Source organism: Pholcus phalangioides, unplaced genomic scaffold, assembly GCF_987345545.1.
Source record: "Pholcus phalangioides strain wild (caught in Gottingen) unplaced genomic scaffold, Ppha-v1.0 ptg000018l_1, whole genome shotgun sequence".
Classification (NCBI taxonomy): Eukaryota; Metazoa; Arthropoda; class Arachnida; order Araneae; family Pholcidae; genus Pholcus; species Pholcus phalangioides.
Window position 1 is genome coordinate 10,406,825 of NW_028301611.1, and position 17,363 is coordinate 10,424,187.

Below are 17,363 nucleotides of genomic sequence, written 5' to 3' on the forward strand. Positions count from 1 at the left end.
TGATGTCAAAAACTGGTTTAAACCATCAAAAACCTAAATGAATGCTTTTGGATAATGTTTTGAACATATTAGGTGTGTAACATTACATACATGCAAAGGAACATACCTTTGTGCATATTATGTTTTATTTTTAAAAATTAATTTATAATTAAAACAAAATATTAATTATAGTTTGTAATTTTGCAAATTTTTCAACATAAAAAGAGTCTAGAACAGATAATATATCATTTCAAGGTCCATTTTATCTAAACTACTGATTAACTGTGTTAAATTTGCTAAGCAAAATAGAGCTGTTTATTCAAAATACGTGTGATAGGGCATCATATGGTAAGATTTTTGACTTAATAAACCAACTCAGTATTAAAACAGTCAAAAACTTATTGTCAATGTTGTCAAATAGTTTTTTCAACTTGCTATGTTAAATAACAAAATGTTTACTTTTATATTATGAATTATAATTACTGAGAAAAAATGTCTATTTTGATATTTTAAATTTTCTGATCTGCCCAAAATTTTATTCCACATCAAAATTCCTATGAGAAGCATCTTTTAATGCGCTAATTAAACTCATTTATTCTAACCTAAAAATTTCTTAGCTCAGGTTTTATAAATACAGAGTTGTAAACGATGTCTGGTGGAGGCGAGTCTCTTTTCTGTGAGATGGCAGAATATTCCTAGACACTTGATATTTTAGGGGTTTCCAACTAATGCATGAAACTACGAAACTTAATGAAGACTTTATTTCAAAGCACACTCAAAACAGACAACCTTCCAGGACGGAGAAGCCACATTCCACAACTCACGCTCTCTTCTCTTGGAAGATAGATTTTCTCTTCTTTCCTTTCCCTTTCCTTCCCTTCCCTTTCTTTCTTTCCCTTCTTTTAACAACGTACAAACGAACAAAACACATTACGTAGTATAAGGCTAGAGAGTTAGTAAAAATGTCCATACTGAATAAAATAGATTCTTACAATCTCCCTCTCTGGCTCCGACATCTTGGCGAGGAGCCAGTAAAACCACTTGGCTTTGGGAGTAGTTCCTGACGGACAAAACTGGAAGCTCCGGGCAACTGTCAACACTCTTGTCTCAGATCAAAGTTCAGTCCTTGAGTCACACCGGTTCTCAGGATGTCCACTAGGGTTCGGATGTACTTTCGAAAAATGCTCTTCCGGAGTCCGTGCAACCATAGCCGTGGCCCAAGCATCTCGCAATGGAGTCAACTCCCCTTGGAGTTGGCATTGCTCCACTGGATTCAAGACGAGTTGTTTTCTCCCGCTTGCGTAATCTTTAGTTTCCTGCGTATATTCAACGTTTTCGATGACCTTATCCAAAGCATCATTCCCAAGTTCTCTCGAAAAGTCAGTGAATTCTTCTCCACTACAATGAAGTTCAACAACTCACACCGCTTGGCTCCTTCACAAATCAAGCAGGATAGCTTATCAGTGTGGCTGCTGGGACAGTTATGGGCAATATGACCACGATTTCTACACTGGTAACACACTATCTGATCCAAACATCGTCGGGCAATGTGACAATGGCGACCACAGTTATACCAAGCATGCCTTCTTCACAAGGTTGAGCGAGAATTTGATGCACGACACTTTTTTTAGTCTTCTCCAGGGCCACCTCTACAGCAGTATACCCTGTCATCACCACTCATGTTGATCTGGTGTTTGAGGAAAAATCTTCCTCCCCTGACTTGGAGCATCTATGGGATTCTTTTGAGAAGGAATAAAGTTCTCGCTGCTTGATGAAAGGTGTAGGGCCTGCCTCTGACTTGAAGCATCACTTGAACTCCTTCGAAAATGAATCAAGTTCTCATTGCTGAGAAATAAGGTGGGTACCTACATCTTCACGAAGTTGGCACGATGAGGATTCAGCAGGTAGTGCCAGGAGGGCACTACTTTCAGATGGGCTTTCGGCAAAGGGATGTTGCTTCAGCGAGAAGTACCACTTTCCTTGCTGAACATCCAGGACGATTCCAGCATCTCTGAGAAAGTCGGTACCAAGAAAAGTTTGGGTTTTCTCTGGCTTGTGATAGCTTCATCATCTCAGTGGGAATCACTTTACCTTGGAAGTTGATGTCCACAATCGTAGTTAGGACTTCAGCTCTACAAGCATATCCATTGGCTAGTCTCATAATGATAGTGTTGCAGGAAAAGGGCAAGCTTTGTTCTTGTAGGAGACAGTATAGCTTCTCCGTGCCCGAGTGGCATGGTGGTAAGATGCTCGTCTACCATCGTGAAGGTTGTTGTCAGGGTCCCGGGTTCGAACCCAAGGGAGGATATAGATAAGATATTTTCCCTAACGAACTCGAGGCGACCACCGATAGACAGCGCCTTCACTTCCAACCCATCTCACTAATGGCAGTAAATTGCTATATAGCGATATGGCCAGACTTGGTGTTTGGTGAAGTAGTATAGCTTCTCCCCTGCCATTGAATGTGTGGCACCCGTGTCAGCACACACCACTCCACGCCTATGACATATCATAGCTTTGATAGCATTTGTTTGCCATCTCTCAGTGGAGAAACTGTAAAAGTCCAAGGCATCGACACTAACTTCTGGGTTCTGGGGTATTCATGGCAGGATTGCATATTCAACATCAGGACTTGACGACACCAGGTTCTCCGCAGCCGTAACATCTTAGGAGACAAGACTGCTTCCAGCATCTTCCGATTCCGTATTATGATGGGTTGATAAACTGCATGTCCAAAGCGTTGACACTGGGTCTTGGTTCTATCAGTTGGAGGATTGCACTTTCAGCATCGGGACTTGGTAACACCAGGTTCCCAAGAGCTATAACATCTTAAGACAGGATGACGTCCTGCCTCTTCCGATTCCGAATTCACACATTGATTAGAATTAAAGCCTCTTCTTCACACGGGAGATCCAGAAATTTCATGTTGCTTGGGGAGTGCAACTTCTTCCCTTTCACATTGGATCTCGCTCTTTTTGTTTCGAAGGTTATAAGCATCAAGCTTCTCCATGATATCTTCAGGGGTAGTCCACTCACTCCAAACATCCAGAAAATGTTCTTTAGCTTTAGGTGGCATCCTCTTCTTCATCTGATTCTAAATCATCAGATCTTTCAGCTCGTCAAAGTTTCCAATGTTCAGTTCGGACAGCCAGCCTTCGAAGTAACTTTGGATCTCAAAGTGATAGTCCTTCCAGGTACTTTTCTGTGAGCAGAGAACTGCTGGAACCTTTCTGCACTCAGCTTGAAACGGTGTAAGAGCACCTCCCAGATGTGATCATAATCATGGGCCTTATCCTCAGGTTCTCGAGCATGAGTTTAGCAACTTTCGGCAAAACTCCCAGCAGATACACAATCCAGTTCATCTTCTTCACTTTCAAGAACTTTAGATGTCTTCGAAACAACTTTAGGAATAACGACATATCATGTTCATCTGGACTGAAATTCGGTATCAACCTCTTCACATCAAACTTGGGCTGATAGATGAAAGTTCCAAATGGCTCTTCTGCCGGTTGCAAGAGTCATTGAAACTCAAGCTGCAACTGCATCTTTTCAAGTTCCAAAGAAAGTTTTAGGGCAACGCCAGAGCGCTTTTCCTCTCTTTCTTCAGCTGTTCTAGCTCATTCCTCAGCTATTCTAGCTTGTTCTTCCTTTCCCTCTCTTTCCTCAGCTATTCTAGCTCATTCTTCCTTTCCTTCTCTTTCTCAAATAGTAGCCAGCAGGGCTTTCACGAATTCTTTCTCATAACCAGAGGACTTTATTATGTTTCAGATCTACTACACACAAATCATTTGGAACTTCCTCTCCTAATTCTAGAGCAAGTAGAATCAAATCATGTTTCTTACCTTTGGCCAGGTATGCCATTTAGATTCTAGGCACTATCAGGACCTCACAGCTGAGATGGAAAGTCTGCTTTGTATCACCTTTCGTGCGAGCCACAAAGTTGGGCACGAATTTCATAAATGACGTCGGGTGGAGGTGCGTCTCTTTTCAGTGAGATGGCGGAATATTTCTAGGCACTTGATATTGGAGGGATTTCCAATTAATGCACGAAACTACAGAACTTAACGAAGAACACTTTATTTCAAAGCACACTCAAAACAGACAACCTTCCAGGATGGAAGCCACATTCCAACTCGCGCTCACTTCTCTTGATAGATTTTTTCTTCTCACTTTCTTTTCACAATGTATAAGAAAACAAAACACATGTGGTATAAGGCTACAGAGAGTTAGTAAAAATGTCCTTACTGAATAAAATATATTTGTTACAGAGTTTTATAGAGTATTTTCAATCAAAGCAGAGCTGGCAAGACTTGATATCCAAAGCATTGTTGATACAGCTTCAATTAGAAAACAATTGCATTAACATTATATAAATGCTAGTAAATATATCATATCATATTCAAACTTAGTTATTCTTACTTTTGCACTATGAATAAGTTACCTGAGTTTAAGCTCAAATATATATATATATATATGCATGCAAGCCAGTACTGCCAAATTAAAGGGCATTTTAATTGTCCTTTAATTTAGTCCACCTACAATTTAGTATTTTGATTGCTAGTTATATTCCGTTATGCACAATAAGGGGACTGTTTTAAGTATCTGATTATCTAAATAATTTAATAACACAAATCAGAATTACATACATAGTTGTTTAAAAAGTTTTTTTTACGCCATATATCTGTTATAAAAAAATACAGCAGATGTTTATATCCATACATACACACATATATACACATGTGTATAACACATATGGACTGTGTAAACACATATGGACTGATTTTTTCAGGAAAAAAATTGCTTGGGACCTATGAAAATTTGCTGGTGCCTAAATTTTTTTTTTTTTTTTGATTGTCAAGCACTGGTTTTTGCAACATTCTACTGTGGGGGAGGGGGGAGGGTGTCACTAATTCATTTTAAATTGTATTGATAAAATGTTCCACAATTTTAGCTTAGAGATGTACACAAATTTTATCATCTTAATGGTATGGGTATGACCTCAATTTGTATATTTTCCACATACAGTAAAACCTCAATATAACAATGCTCTACAGACCAAGAAAAAATATTGTTGTACAGGGGTTATTACATGAAGAAAGTAAAAAAATTATCTTATCATTTTGATTTTATCTTTATTGTCATCAGTAGCCACAAAATTTATGATGCTGGCATCTCTTCAGAATTGGCATTGTTTAGTTAAAATATCAAATACGTTCATACGTATTTATGTGAAAAAATTTTTTAATTGATTTGTTTAATACAATTCAGTTTTTCCACACGGTAAGGCTAGATATACACTAAGACCAATATGATAAGCTAAACAACTTGCAACTACAAACAGATTAGTTGAAAAACATGATATTCAGGTTTTAACCAATCTGTATCGAGTTGCAAGTTGTATAGCTTATCTACTGGCCCAGTGTGTACCAGGCCTAAAGTGCTTTATTGTATACCACTTTTATGTACTACACAGAAACTAGCTTCACTGTGATTTCATTAATACTTTTTGGAAGGTAGATAGTGCAAAATATGATGTATTTAAAAATCCTCAAAAGAACAAAAACTGGTGAGGACTTTTAAAATACACTGGTGATTCCGAGTGAAATGTAAAAAATATTGTAGTTTTTCAAAATCTCCACAAAATATTGTTATAGCAGCAAGATGGTATGTTGAAATCACAAGATAGCATGTTACACAACTGACCGAAGTGTGTGGGGGGAAATGTTAAGCACAAAATGCTAAAATGAAATGCTGCCTAGCAGGGTTGTTTGGTTTAAACCAAGTGGTTTTTTTTTTAAATCAAATAAAAGTTGCCTAAATATCATTTTTTTCCCTTGAAAAATATCATATTGGTTCATTATTAGCCAAAATGTTTCATTTTTACCACATTTTATATCCTTGGGGTACATTCTGATGGTATATCTTTAAATGACATAAGATTTTATAAGTGGTTTTTTTCAAAAAGTCTGATAAAAGTGGCCAGAATATATATATATTTTTCATATGAAGTATCTTAGTTATTTAAAGTTATATACAAAAGCCAAAATTTCTCATTCTTACAACATTTTCTAACCTTTGGCTACGTTCTGATGCTCTATCTTTAGCAAATTCATGAATAAGGATTGCATCACACATCTAAATGTAGTGGTGTATTATATCACAGGGTTTCTTTTTCCCTTCACAAAGAAGCAGCTACAGTAGTGACACCATCATGCTAGGGCCAGGTGGTCCTATAATCCAATAAAGACACCAACTGTCCTTAAAGGACAAAGACCAGTGTACTAGTAGTTACATTACCTCACATACATTTTCATTTTCTTTCCCATAAGAAGTAGCACATCTCCTACTGTATATCTCCCAGTCTTAATATTCAATAGTTGTTTTTTTTTATACTTTCACACACACACTGTTAAGCCCAGTTAATCAAGGTTCTACTGTATAGTAGTAACAGATTTATGAAAAATAATCAGCTGTATACAGGGTGATTATAATTTAAGTTTTGATTCCAAAACTATGCAATAAGTACTGATTGGAATGACTTGAAAATTTGCATGGATACTCCTGAAGCAATGGAAGTTTCTTTGGCAAAAGAAAAAAGTGCAAATAGATGATGCTGTACTTGGCCAGCAGTATAATCTATTTTGTGCAACCACATCATTTCGGCACTTCCACAGCATCAGTGTGTGGATAGAACTTCTATCAAGATGCACATTGCAATACCAGCAAAGCAGCTGCTGCTGAAGACCCATTTTGACAGGATGCACCTTAACCCTTGCAACTTCTGGCTGTTGGGTCACCTCAAAATGTTATAAACAGTGGTCAGATTGCAAACTTTGGTGAATTGCAATCTCCAGCACATTCCCTATATGTTAGAAGTTCCTCAGGAATATTAACCGGGGGGGGGGGGGGTTTGATTTAATAAAGCTGAATTGCAAGCACATACACATTATGACCATGGCATACTCCGATTCTGTTGTTGAACAAGAATTTTTGTGCTTTCAACTTCATAGCCAGAACACGCGGTGGACAACATATTTAACATTTCTTAAGTGAGTTGTAGTTATTTGTTCAATTACTTCGTTTTTTGTGATGTTTCCATGAATTATGAAATTATGAAATGCTATAATTAAGGTATCATTTTGCCATGACTGGCTATCATTTCCATTCTGCGAGCAAATTTCCCACCTGTTGGATGATGTCATTAATTTTACATTTTTAAGTATTTTTTCCCCTTTACCAAATAAAATTACATTTTTTCAGGAATTTTTTTTTTAACGTGATCCTCACGTATTCCCAAGGGATCAGCATGATCTGTCCAGGGAATTTGTTAGTGTTAGTAAACATCCATGCCCGAACCGGGATTCGAACCCAGACCTGCAGAGTCAAAAACTAGTTCCCTAACCACTTGACTGCCAGGCGGCGTCAATATTCATGTAAATTTTTAAGTCATTTTGACAATCATTCTTTTTTTACAGTGTTTTGAAATCAGAACCTTAGTTATAATCCTGTATATCGTAAACCATTGCTAATTAATCTGCATTATTTATGCTTCATTAAATACATTATATTCACCTAATTTTTATTACTTTTTGCAAAATAGCTTCCTAATTAAGTATACTGAAGGTAACTGGAGAAAAACCTTTATATATTATATGATTAATAATAACATTAAAAGAATTTTCAAACACAAGGTAATCCATTGAGTTAAGCAAAAAATAATTAAATTGCAAAAGTTGGTTTTTGTTAAAATGTAATAAATATTTATTGATTAATTAGCATGGGAATAGTGTTAATAACATTAATAAACATTTCATTTTAGTTAATTGTTAGAAGTTTGAATGATTTTTCAGAAACTTCGTTGTTTTTAATGTTAATACTATTTAAAACAAAAAACAGGTTTAAACCAAAAAAGCCTGGTTTAAACCAAAAAAACCCGGTTTTTTGGTTTTTTTTATAAAAAAACGGTTTTTTTACCAACCCTGCTGCCTAGTAAGTTCTGCCAGGTAAAGTTCTTGGATTGTCATCACTTACCAGATGTGTCAAATGCCCCACAAAACTAAAAATCGCATAGACTAAGGTCCAGGGATAGGGGAGGGCATAGATTAGGGAAGTGCTAGCTGATGACACATTCTTGTGTAAAATGTGTTTTAAGAACATTCTTAACATACTGCAATTATTGACTACTACTAAACCACACATTCACCTTGTCCATATTCCTCTGCGGAACCTCTAACGAATTGGTAAATACGGGAATGTGCGTGTACGTGTAGTGAAACCTGACATGAAATTTGTTTCTGCAATCATTGACTGCACCATCCAAGTGAAAATATGCTTCATCTGTCCAGAGGATATTCCAAGGATATTCTGAATCAACCTCAATGCAAGCTAGAAACTACAGTGAGAACCAGAGTTGAGCACCATAAGGTGGAAGCAACCACTACACAAGTGAAAGTTTGTACAGATAATATCAGAGGATATTCCGCATGATCTTATGGACAGTTGAATGTGGTCCTGACACTAGTGCTACCACTAGAATTTGAAGCTGTCCTCTTCCACCTGAAGCAAAACCTCCTGTACTGCGTCTATTGAAATGGGTTTTCTTCCTCTTCCAGGACGAACAGCCAATGATCCTGTGGTTTGAAATCTCATTGTCATACTTACACTGACTGTTTTTAACATTCATTCACTCATTGGACCTTTTCAAACCCTCTTTCCAGTCTGATATTTCCGCCACTGTGGTGGTCGAGTGGTCATAGTGACGAACTCGCATTGCAAGGATCCAGGTTCAAACTCTACCATTGCCACAGTGGTGGTTGGCTGAAGTTGGTTTTCTGTAGTTCCCAACTTTGAGGCGCAGATGCGAGCCGATCTCCCCATTAAAAAATTAAGAGAGCAACAGGCCTACAACGTTACAATTATTCACTCTTCACTCACTATGAGTTGAGAAAAAACTCATAGTTTAAAAAATTGATTGCAGATGGCAACACTACACATAACAAGCATTACACAGAAATGAATTTCACGGAAGGTTCACTATGCATACAAACACATTCCAACGTACACCAATTCGTTAGAAGTGCAGCAGAGGAATATGGACGAGGTGCATGGCTGGTTTAGTAGTAGTCCAATATTTCAGTAGAGCAGTTACTGAGGAATTTTGTTTTGGTAAAACAATTTGACCGAAAAAGCACAATCTCAAACTTATCGTCATTGTGAGCAGCATAAACAATAAGAAACAAGATCTCTGCGAAGGTTTTATAACAGCTGCTGCATGACATCACATAAATTCACGTTTACTACAGGTATTTGAAATGCCTTCTGTTGGTGATATATGTGCAACTAAGTTTTTCCCCCTGAAACAAATTCCCATCTCTTCATGAAGTCCTCCACAAAATTTCAAACTTTTCTGATGATTGGTTTCACCTGTAAACAACTTTAAAATATGGTCTTTTAATTATGAATGCCTTGTACAATGAAATGCCTATGTAACAATGCAATATAATGAGACTAATTTTAAAGGAGTATCTGTATGGATGGAAATATGTACACACTGTGAAAAATAGGGTCAAGTGGGGTAAAGTGGTCAGGTGGGGTAAAATGGTCATACTGAAAATAAAATGGCATAACTTAAGAATTTCAACTGATATTACTACCAAATTTCTGTTTTAACTTTCACTTGCTAGTAGCAAAGTTTTTCACCTATAATATAATGCCAAGCAACATTTTAATGGAAATGAACATTTTTTTTGTTGTTGAAGCTCGGATTCCATTTTTTGAGTGCCTGAATAACTTCTCTCTACCATTTTAGTTGCTAAAACTTTTTATAGATTGGCTGTACAGGACACTCCAGAAGTATCTCAAGAACACTATTCCATGCACTGGTAAGTTGTAATCATTATATTTCATATTTTATAGTAATTTAAACAATGTGGGGTAAAATGGTCATAGCATTAGGCTTAACTAACACTTAGTTGCTAGGAGCTATTTTGCCTAACATATAATTGAACTTGTAAGAGTTTTTTTACTTAATTTACTTTTTACTTAATGTAGTTCAATTTTTTTCTTTTCCAGAGCAAACATGCACTTGGAAAGTAAGTGTTTGAACCTATATGTGAAAAGAATATACAAGAGTACTCTGACATTCTTCCATTAGTATTGTTAGCTGTTGGAAAGAGCATTAGAGTATCATGTGAGCTGCAAGAACATGAGTTAAAGATTCCATACGACTTAAGGAAGATGGATCATTAACAAGTCAAGACAAAAGGATTCTAGAAGAAAATCACGGTTACCATGCAAAGGAGACTAGTATTGAAGGCTTGAAATCTCTTGCTCAATGTGAACAACCCCCCACCCCTTTTGTAGACGTTGAACTTTCACAATTCACAACCAAGGGAAGTAAAGATACAGAATCAACTTCATGAGTGGCTGACTTGAACTTAGAAAGTGTCAAAATTAACTAATATCAGTGTTGTGTCTGATGAGAGACTTGAAACGAGCCATATACTGACTACCTTGCCCTCGTTAATCTCAGCTGCAAACGAAAGGGCAATACAGAACTCAAGGGCAAAATGAAAACATGTTCAGGATAGAATAGGAGAAACCTTAATTAAGGAAATAGTTGAACTTTGACTGCCACAAAATAAATATGCAAAAATTACATTAAACTCTCATAGCCAAAGAAAAAATTTCTTGAAGATCTGAGGCAAATCTATAACTATTCAAACTTTATGAAAGATGTCAGAAGGCTGTGTGCGTGGGGTGCTGGTTTATTATGAAGAGAAAAAAACCAATAATGCAAATTATCAGACAAGTGATTAATAAGGATTTATTATCTGTTGAATATCTTGAAAGAGCCTAAATAATGAATTTTTATGCCTTTCCAGAAAATAAGGCCATAGATGAAATAAGAGATCAGTTGTATTTGAAGATCCTAATGAAGCCAAGATTTATAACCATAGAGTACATTAAAAGTTATAAATTTAAAAGTATAAAATGATTGTTTGATAAATGTGTTAAATAAAATTTCAATGCCCACTGATTATTTTCTTAAAATTTCATTATTATTTGGTATGACCATTTTACCCCATGCACTACTCACTTTACCCCACCCCATGGGGTAAAGTGGTCATAAAAGTGAGGTCTAAAAAAATGCAGAAAAAAAACCGTTACACTCAAAAAATATTTTTGAAAAATGTGCTAATATACTCTCTAAGGATGTAATGTAAAATATCAGCCAAAATATATCCTATTTTTGAAAAAGTCATATGGTTATACCTCTTCAAAGATGAAAACACCTCTTTTTATGACCAAGAGAGTTATATTGTTATCTAGGCGATTATCATTATAGAGGGCATTGTTATATAGGATTTTCACAATAGCATACAAGTACTATCAACAACCTGCAACAATTTCCAAACTACAAAAGTTCATTCAAACAACATTTCATATTTTTTGAACCCCTTCAAAGTTCAGATTGGAGCAAAGACAGAGGCTCTTGTGAAAGATAAAGGAAGCAATCGCAATAAAAAGCGAGAAGAAGAAAGACAAGTCTACACACTCTAAACTTGTCAACATTTGAAGAGAGATGACACCATCTCACAGATTTCCCTACCAAATATTAAACGTGACTTTGGTATATTTTAAAGCAGGGCTTGACAAATAGAAAAAACATTTAGGCATCAACCAAATTTCTTAGGAGCCATGCATGAATTTTGCTGAAAAAACTATCATAAATAATGGTTTCTCCCCCCCCCCCCACTTTTCTAGGACTTCACCCAGGACCAATTTTCAAGATTGTTAAAAGACTTACTGCAATGCAGGGATTCTCAAATTGTGCGTTGTGGCGCCCTGACAAAGATTTTTAAAAAATATTCTTTGTTAAACAGCTCATGGATGAACAATGAATAGGGGAAAGGGGACACCGAAAGATTTTAATCGTACATTAAGAAAATTTCACACACCCATACAGATTTCCTGGTATGAGATTTGTCAAGCCCTTCCTTGAAGCACAACTTATATGCCATCCTAGTATCTTGATGAACATTTTACGTTTAGACATGATTATTGCAAAAGAAATGCAAATAAAATCCATTGTTATATATCTATCATTCACACAATAAAGCTAATCTTCTCCGTATCGTTCCAATTTTAGTATATGTACTGCCGAAGCGAGTACCACACAATAAAACTCTCACCTAGAATTACTGTTCCATTTTCTGATTGTCTTTCGATTTCCACTTGACACCTAAAGAGTAAATTTTTTTAATCAAGTGATCATACATATTAATGAAATTAAATTAATTTGTAAAATGACGTATCAATCACCACTGCCATTCATAACCATTTTTCTTTCTATAACCGTGTTCCCAGCAAAATTTGGTAATTTTGCTGGGATTTTTCATATCATTTCATATGACCAAATCTCAAAAATTTCCTTGACCAAAACTCCAGAAGCAAGAAATATAGTCAGACCCAGTTGTAACTAACACGGATATTACAAATCATCAATTATAACAAGGGTTGGGTTTCTGATGTCAAAAACTGGTTTCTGACATGACAAGCATCAAAAACTGGTTCAAACTGTCAAAAACTAAAAACCCATCAAAAACCCAAATGAATGTTTTGATGATGTTTTGAACACAATAGATATATAACATGATGATAAACTTACTTTTTTTGCATATTACAATGTTTTATTTTTAAACATTAATTTATTACAATAATTAAAACAAAATATAATACTTTGCAATTTTGAATTTTTCAACATAAGAGTCTAGAAAATATAAAATATAATTTTATGGTTTATTTATCTAAGCTACTCATTACATGTGTTCAATTTGCTAAGGCGGAATGCAGCTGCCTATTCAAAATATGTATGATAGGGCATCAGTTAGATATTTGACTTTAGAAACTAAATCAGTGTTAAAACCAGGGTTGGGTTTTTGACGTGACAAGTGTCAAAAACTGGTTTAAACTGTCAAAAACTGGTTTAAACCATCAAAAACCTAAATGAATGCTTTGGGATGTTTCGAATAGAATAGGTATATAACTTAATGATGAGCCACTTTGATATTACAATGTTTCATTTTCAAACACTAATTTATTAAAATTGAAACAAAATATTAATTATAATTTGTGATTTTGAATTTGAGGTACAAAATGTCTAGAATAGATATATAATTAATAGTATGCTTCATTTTTACCACGTAGCATCCGATAACATGTAACTAATTTTGCGCATTTTTCTACACCTAAACGATTTCTAAGTTTTGAATGGACAAATCCAAAGTTAGAAAATACTCTTTCAATGGTGGCTGAGCTGGCGGGACTGGACAGCAAAAGCATTGCTAGTTTTATAAGTTCAGATGCAGGCTCAGCTGAAAAAGCATTACATTTAGAAAGTCCTTTCCACCAAATCACAGGGTTTGTCATTCTTCCTGCTGCACTGAAATAAAAAGGTGGAAAAGGAGTTTCTTCCGATTCATATGAAATTAGCAATGGCAGACAACCGTTAATTTTCTCTGTTGCCCATGTGCGAGCCAAATCACTTTGCACATCAGTCAGTCCTTCACCTTTATATTTTGGGTGCAAATTATATGCCAAATAATGAAATGGTCTCAGAATCTGGTTCATCCTGTTTTGTATCTTTTCAATGTGAGGCTGAAGAGCACTTTCTTTGAGAAGGCTTAGCCAATCACGGCATGAGTCAGCTATTGTATGTATCTGTTTGAAGAATATCCAATGCAACACTTATTGGCTTGAGTTGGAATGAAAGATCTTTACACTGTTTGTATAAATTATAATTGTTGATTAAAATAACAATTCCTTTGTCAATGTCATTTTCGTGATCTACTATTTTCTGAAAAAATGGCCTATTGTGTAAAAATGTTTCAAGACAGGTAAGTGTACTCTTCCATCGAGTATCACCAGGTAATTGGGGTTTTATTAACCCCATATGTTCATTAAGCCATCCAGAAGGCAAATGATGGTTTCTAAAGTATTTTTGTATTTTAACCACCTGTTTGAGCACAGCTTCAGGTGTTAGATCTTGTCCGAGTAAGTTGAACCAATGAGAAGAGCACCCATATTCTATTAAATTTTGGTCAATCTCATTAAGCAAAAGTTGCCTGGCTTTCTCCATTACTTTCCCACAATCAGTTACAACTGCCTTTACTTCACAAGAATATTTATCGTGGGCCAAACGTATGGAATTGTCAATTATTTGCTTGTGGTAATCTGCATTTTTCATAATAGCACCACACTCAACAGCTTCAAGAAAATAGGATTTACCTTCAGAATGTATACATGTAGCTATGACTGGATCGTTATGAATATTGCTCCATCCATCTTCAATTAAAGTTACAGCTTTTCCACAGAGATTGTCTTTTGCAGTTTTTTCAACCTCTCTTGTAACTTTATCAAGCAATGACTGAGCCAAAGCTTTTCTACTTGGGGTATTATAACCAGGTCGCAAAGCAGAAACTAGATCTTTGAAACTTGAATGTTCAACAACACTGAATGGGATATTATTGGCATAAAAAAAATTTGCCTAAATCAATTTTTTTAGTTGTAGCAGAATTTGATTTCACAATGAAGTCATCAATTTTTTGCTTCTTTTTTTGAGTGAAAATTTCAGGTTCTGTTGATTCCAACAAAATAATAGGCTATGAAGCAGTGGACTCTGTAGATGTTGATGTAGTTGCTTTTTGTACATCAGGTATTTGTTCAACATCATTGCCCCTTCCAATACACTGAGCTATATGGCTCTTCATCCTGTCCACACGATTACATCGCATAACTCCACAATTAATGCATTTTACATATATCTTTCCATTTTTCTCTACTTTATCAAAATTTTACCAGGCTATATGCTGTGGCCTTCCACCATGATTCATTATATTTTAAACTAATAATAGACTAAATATTTATGATTTCTTAGAAATTGGTTTCACTAAACATGAAAAAATATCAAATGAAATTTCTGAAATTGGTTTCCATATTAATCCTCACTACTTTACAATTCAAACAATAAATAGCAAAGTTGGACTTTTCTCTAGTACACTGGTCTTTGTCCTCTAAGGGCAGCTGGTGTCTTTATTGGATTATAAGACCATCTGCCCCTAGCATGATAATGCAGTCACTACTGTTGCTGCTTCTTGGTGAAGGAAAAAGAAAACCCTGTGAGATAATATACCACTACATTTAGATCTGTGATGCAATCCCCATTCATGAATTTTCTAAAAATAGAACGTCAGAATTTTTCAGGGGAAAAATTATTTTAAGATAATTTAGTATTTTGATTGCTGGATATATATATTCTAATGTTATGTACAATAAGAATATTGTTTTAAATATCTGGGATTGTCTAGATAATATAATAACAGAAATCAACATTATATATAGCAAGCATGAAAGAACTTTTTAAACATGTATCTGTTGTAAAAAAAAAAAGTAGAGCAGATGTTGATATGCAAATATATATATATATATATTCATATATAAATAAATAGTTGGAAGAAATTTTAGAAGGTTGAAACTATCTTGAATACATTACATATCCTTCCGTAGTTTTATGCTATGCTCTTCTCAAATTCTATATTTTACAAGTATATATACATGTATATAATTGCCCAAAATAATTATGTGGGGGGGGGGAGATTATTTTAAAATCACACATTATGTATTGCAGCATAGTCACTTTAAGCATTACATGCAATCAATGTGCGTATTTTCAATGGGAATTTATATGTTGAAAAGCAGTATTTGAGGTTTTTGACAGTTTCTGACAGAGGTTTTTGACGTGACAGTTTAAACCGCGATTTAAACCGTCAAAAACTGACATGAATCAAAAACCTGCCAACCCTGGTTAAAACAGTCAAAAACTTATTTTCAATATTGTCCAATATATTTTTTTTTTTAACCTGATAGATATGTTAAATAACAAAACATTAACTTTTATGTAGATTAAAGGGTTTTGTATTCAGAATTATAATTACGAAGAAAAAATATGTATTTTGATATTTCAAATTTTCTGATCTGCCCAAAATTTTATTCCATATAAAAATTATCACGCAACATCTATTAATACACTAATTAAACTCATTTGTTTTCACCTAAACATTTCTGAGCTCAAAGTGTATAAATTCACTAAAGAGTTTTAAAGAGTATTTTCAACTAAAGCATTGGTTGCAAAGGACTTGATACCCAAAGCATTTGTTTTGCACATTTACATACAGCTTCAATTAGAAAACCACTGCATTACAAATGCTAGTAAATATACCATATCGTAGTGCAAAAGTAAGAATAACTAAGTTTGACTAAGGATAAGTTACAGGAGCTTCTTAAGCATCATATACAAGCTAGCATTGTCAAATTAAATGACATTTTAGTCCTACAATTTAGTATTTTGATCGCTAGATATATTCCAATGTTATGCACAATAAGAGTATCGTTTTAAGTATCAGTGATTATCTAGATAATTTAATAATTACAGGAATCAACATTACATATATGATGTAATAAACTTTTTTAAACACTTATCTATTGTAAAAAGAGTACAGCAGATGGTTTATATCACTGCAAATATATAAGCAGTTGAAGAAAATTTGGAAGGTCAAGAATCATCTTGAATCAAAGAATGTCAAATCGTTCCACAGTTTTCCATTCAATGTTTATGTTATGCTTTATTCAAATTTTATAAGAAAAAAAAAACATATATTGTCCAAAATAATTCTGTCGGGAATAGAAAATTAGAATCTTATTAAATATTTATTCTTTGTATAACACAGTCGCTTTCAACATTACATGCAATTAACATGTGTATTTCCAATGGGAATTTTTGTATTGAAAAGCAATATTTGACAGAAGGGATTCGGACATGATTTAAACCGTTAAAAACTGTCATGTGTCAAAAACTTGCCAACCCTGCTTATAACGAAGTTTTTCCATGTCCTGAGAATTTCGTCTTGCATATCTGTTACTTTTGTTTGGTTATAATGAACATCGATTTCAGCAAAGTACGCCTATAACGAATTTTCAACTGGTTTTCAAACAAAAATTTGCTAGAATTTCTTTGTATTCTTATCTAAATCTGTCTGAAAATTTACCTTTCTACAATGCTTAGTTACAGCTGAAAATTATTCTCGTTCTTTTTCCCTGGAAGACATTCTATTGGTACATTTTTTTGTTATTGTAAAATTTTCTTTGCTTTTTTTTACTGTCTGTCATCGTGTCAGATTGTTGCTTGAAGAAAGTCTTGGACGAAAGAAGAAAAAGGTTATTTTATTCTAAAGACCTTACATAACCTACAAAATGCCTTTGTTGAATTTGCTACCAGTGATGTCAGAGCCAGGGTGTTGTGGGTGCTCTCCACAGTACTTATCATG

At 34.8% G+C, this 17,363-nt stretch overlaps 1 protein-coding gene and 1 non-coding gene across 4 annotated transcripts in view; both read right to left on the minus strand.

Annotated features, from left to right (window-relative positions):
• bon (tripartite motif-containing protein bonus) overlaps nucleotides 1–17,363 on the minus strand; it is a 102,873-nt gene that overhangs the window by 74,339 nt on the left and 11,171 nt on the right. For all 3 annotated transcript variants that reach the window (XM_089247948.1, XM_089247950.1, XM_089247949.1), the window contains one exon: nucleotides 12,174–12,223. In XM_089247948.1, coding sequence (XP_089104074.1) covers nucleotides 12,174–12,223 — 50 coding nt within the window. The remainder of the gene's footprint in view (nucleotides 1–12,173; nucleotides 12,224–17,363) is intronic.
• Nucleotides 12,052–12,154, minus strand: LOC149071716 (U6 spliceosomal RNA). Its single transcript, XR_016194665.1, has one exon. It is a non-coding gene; the product is annotated as a U6 spliceosomal RNA (small nuclear RNA).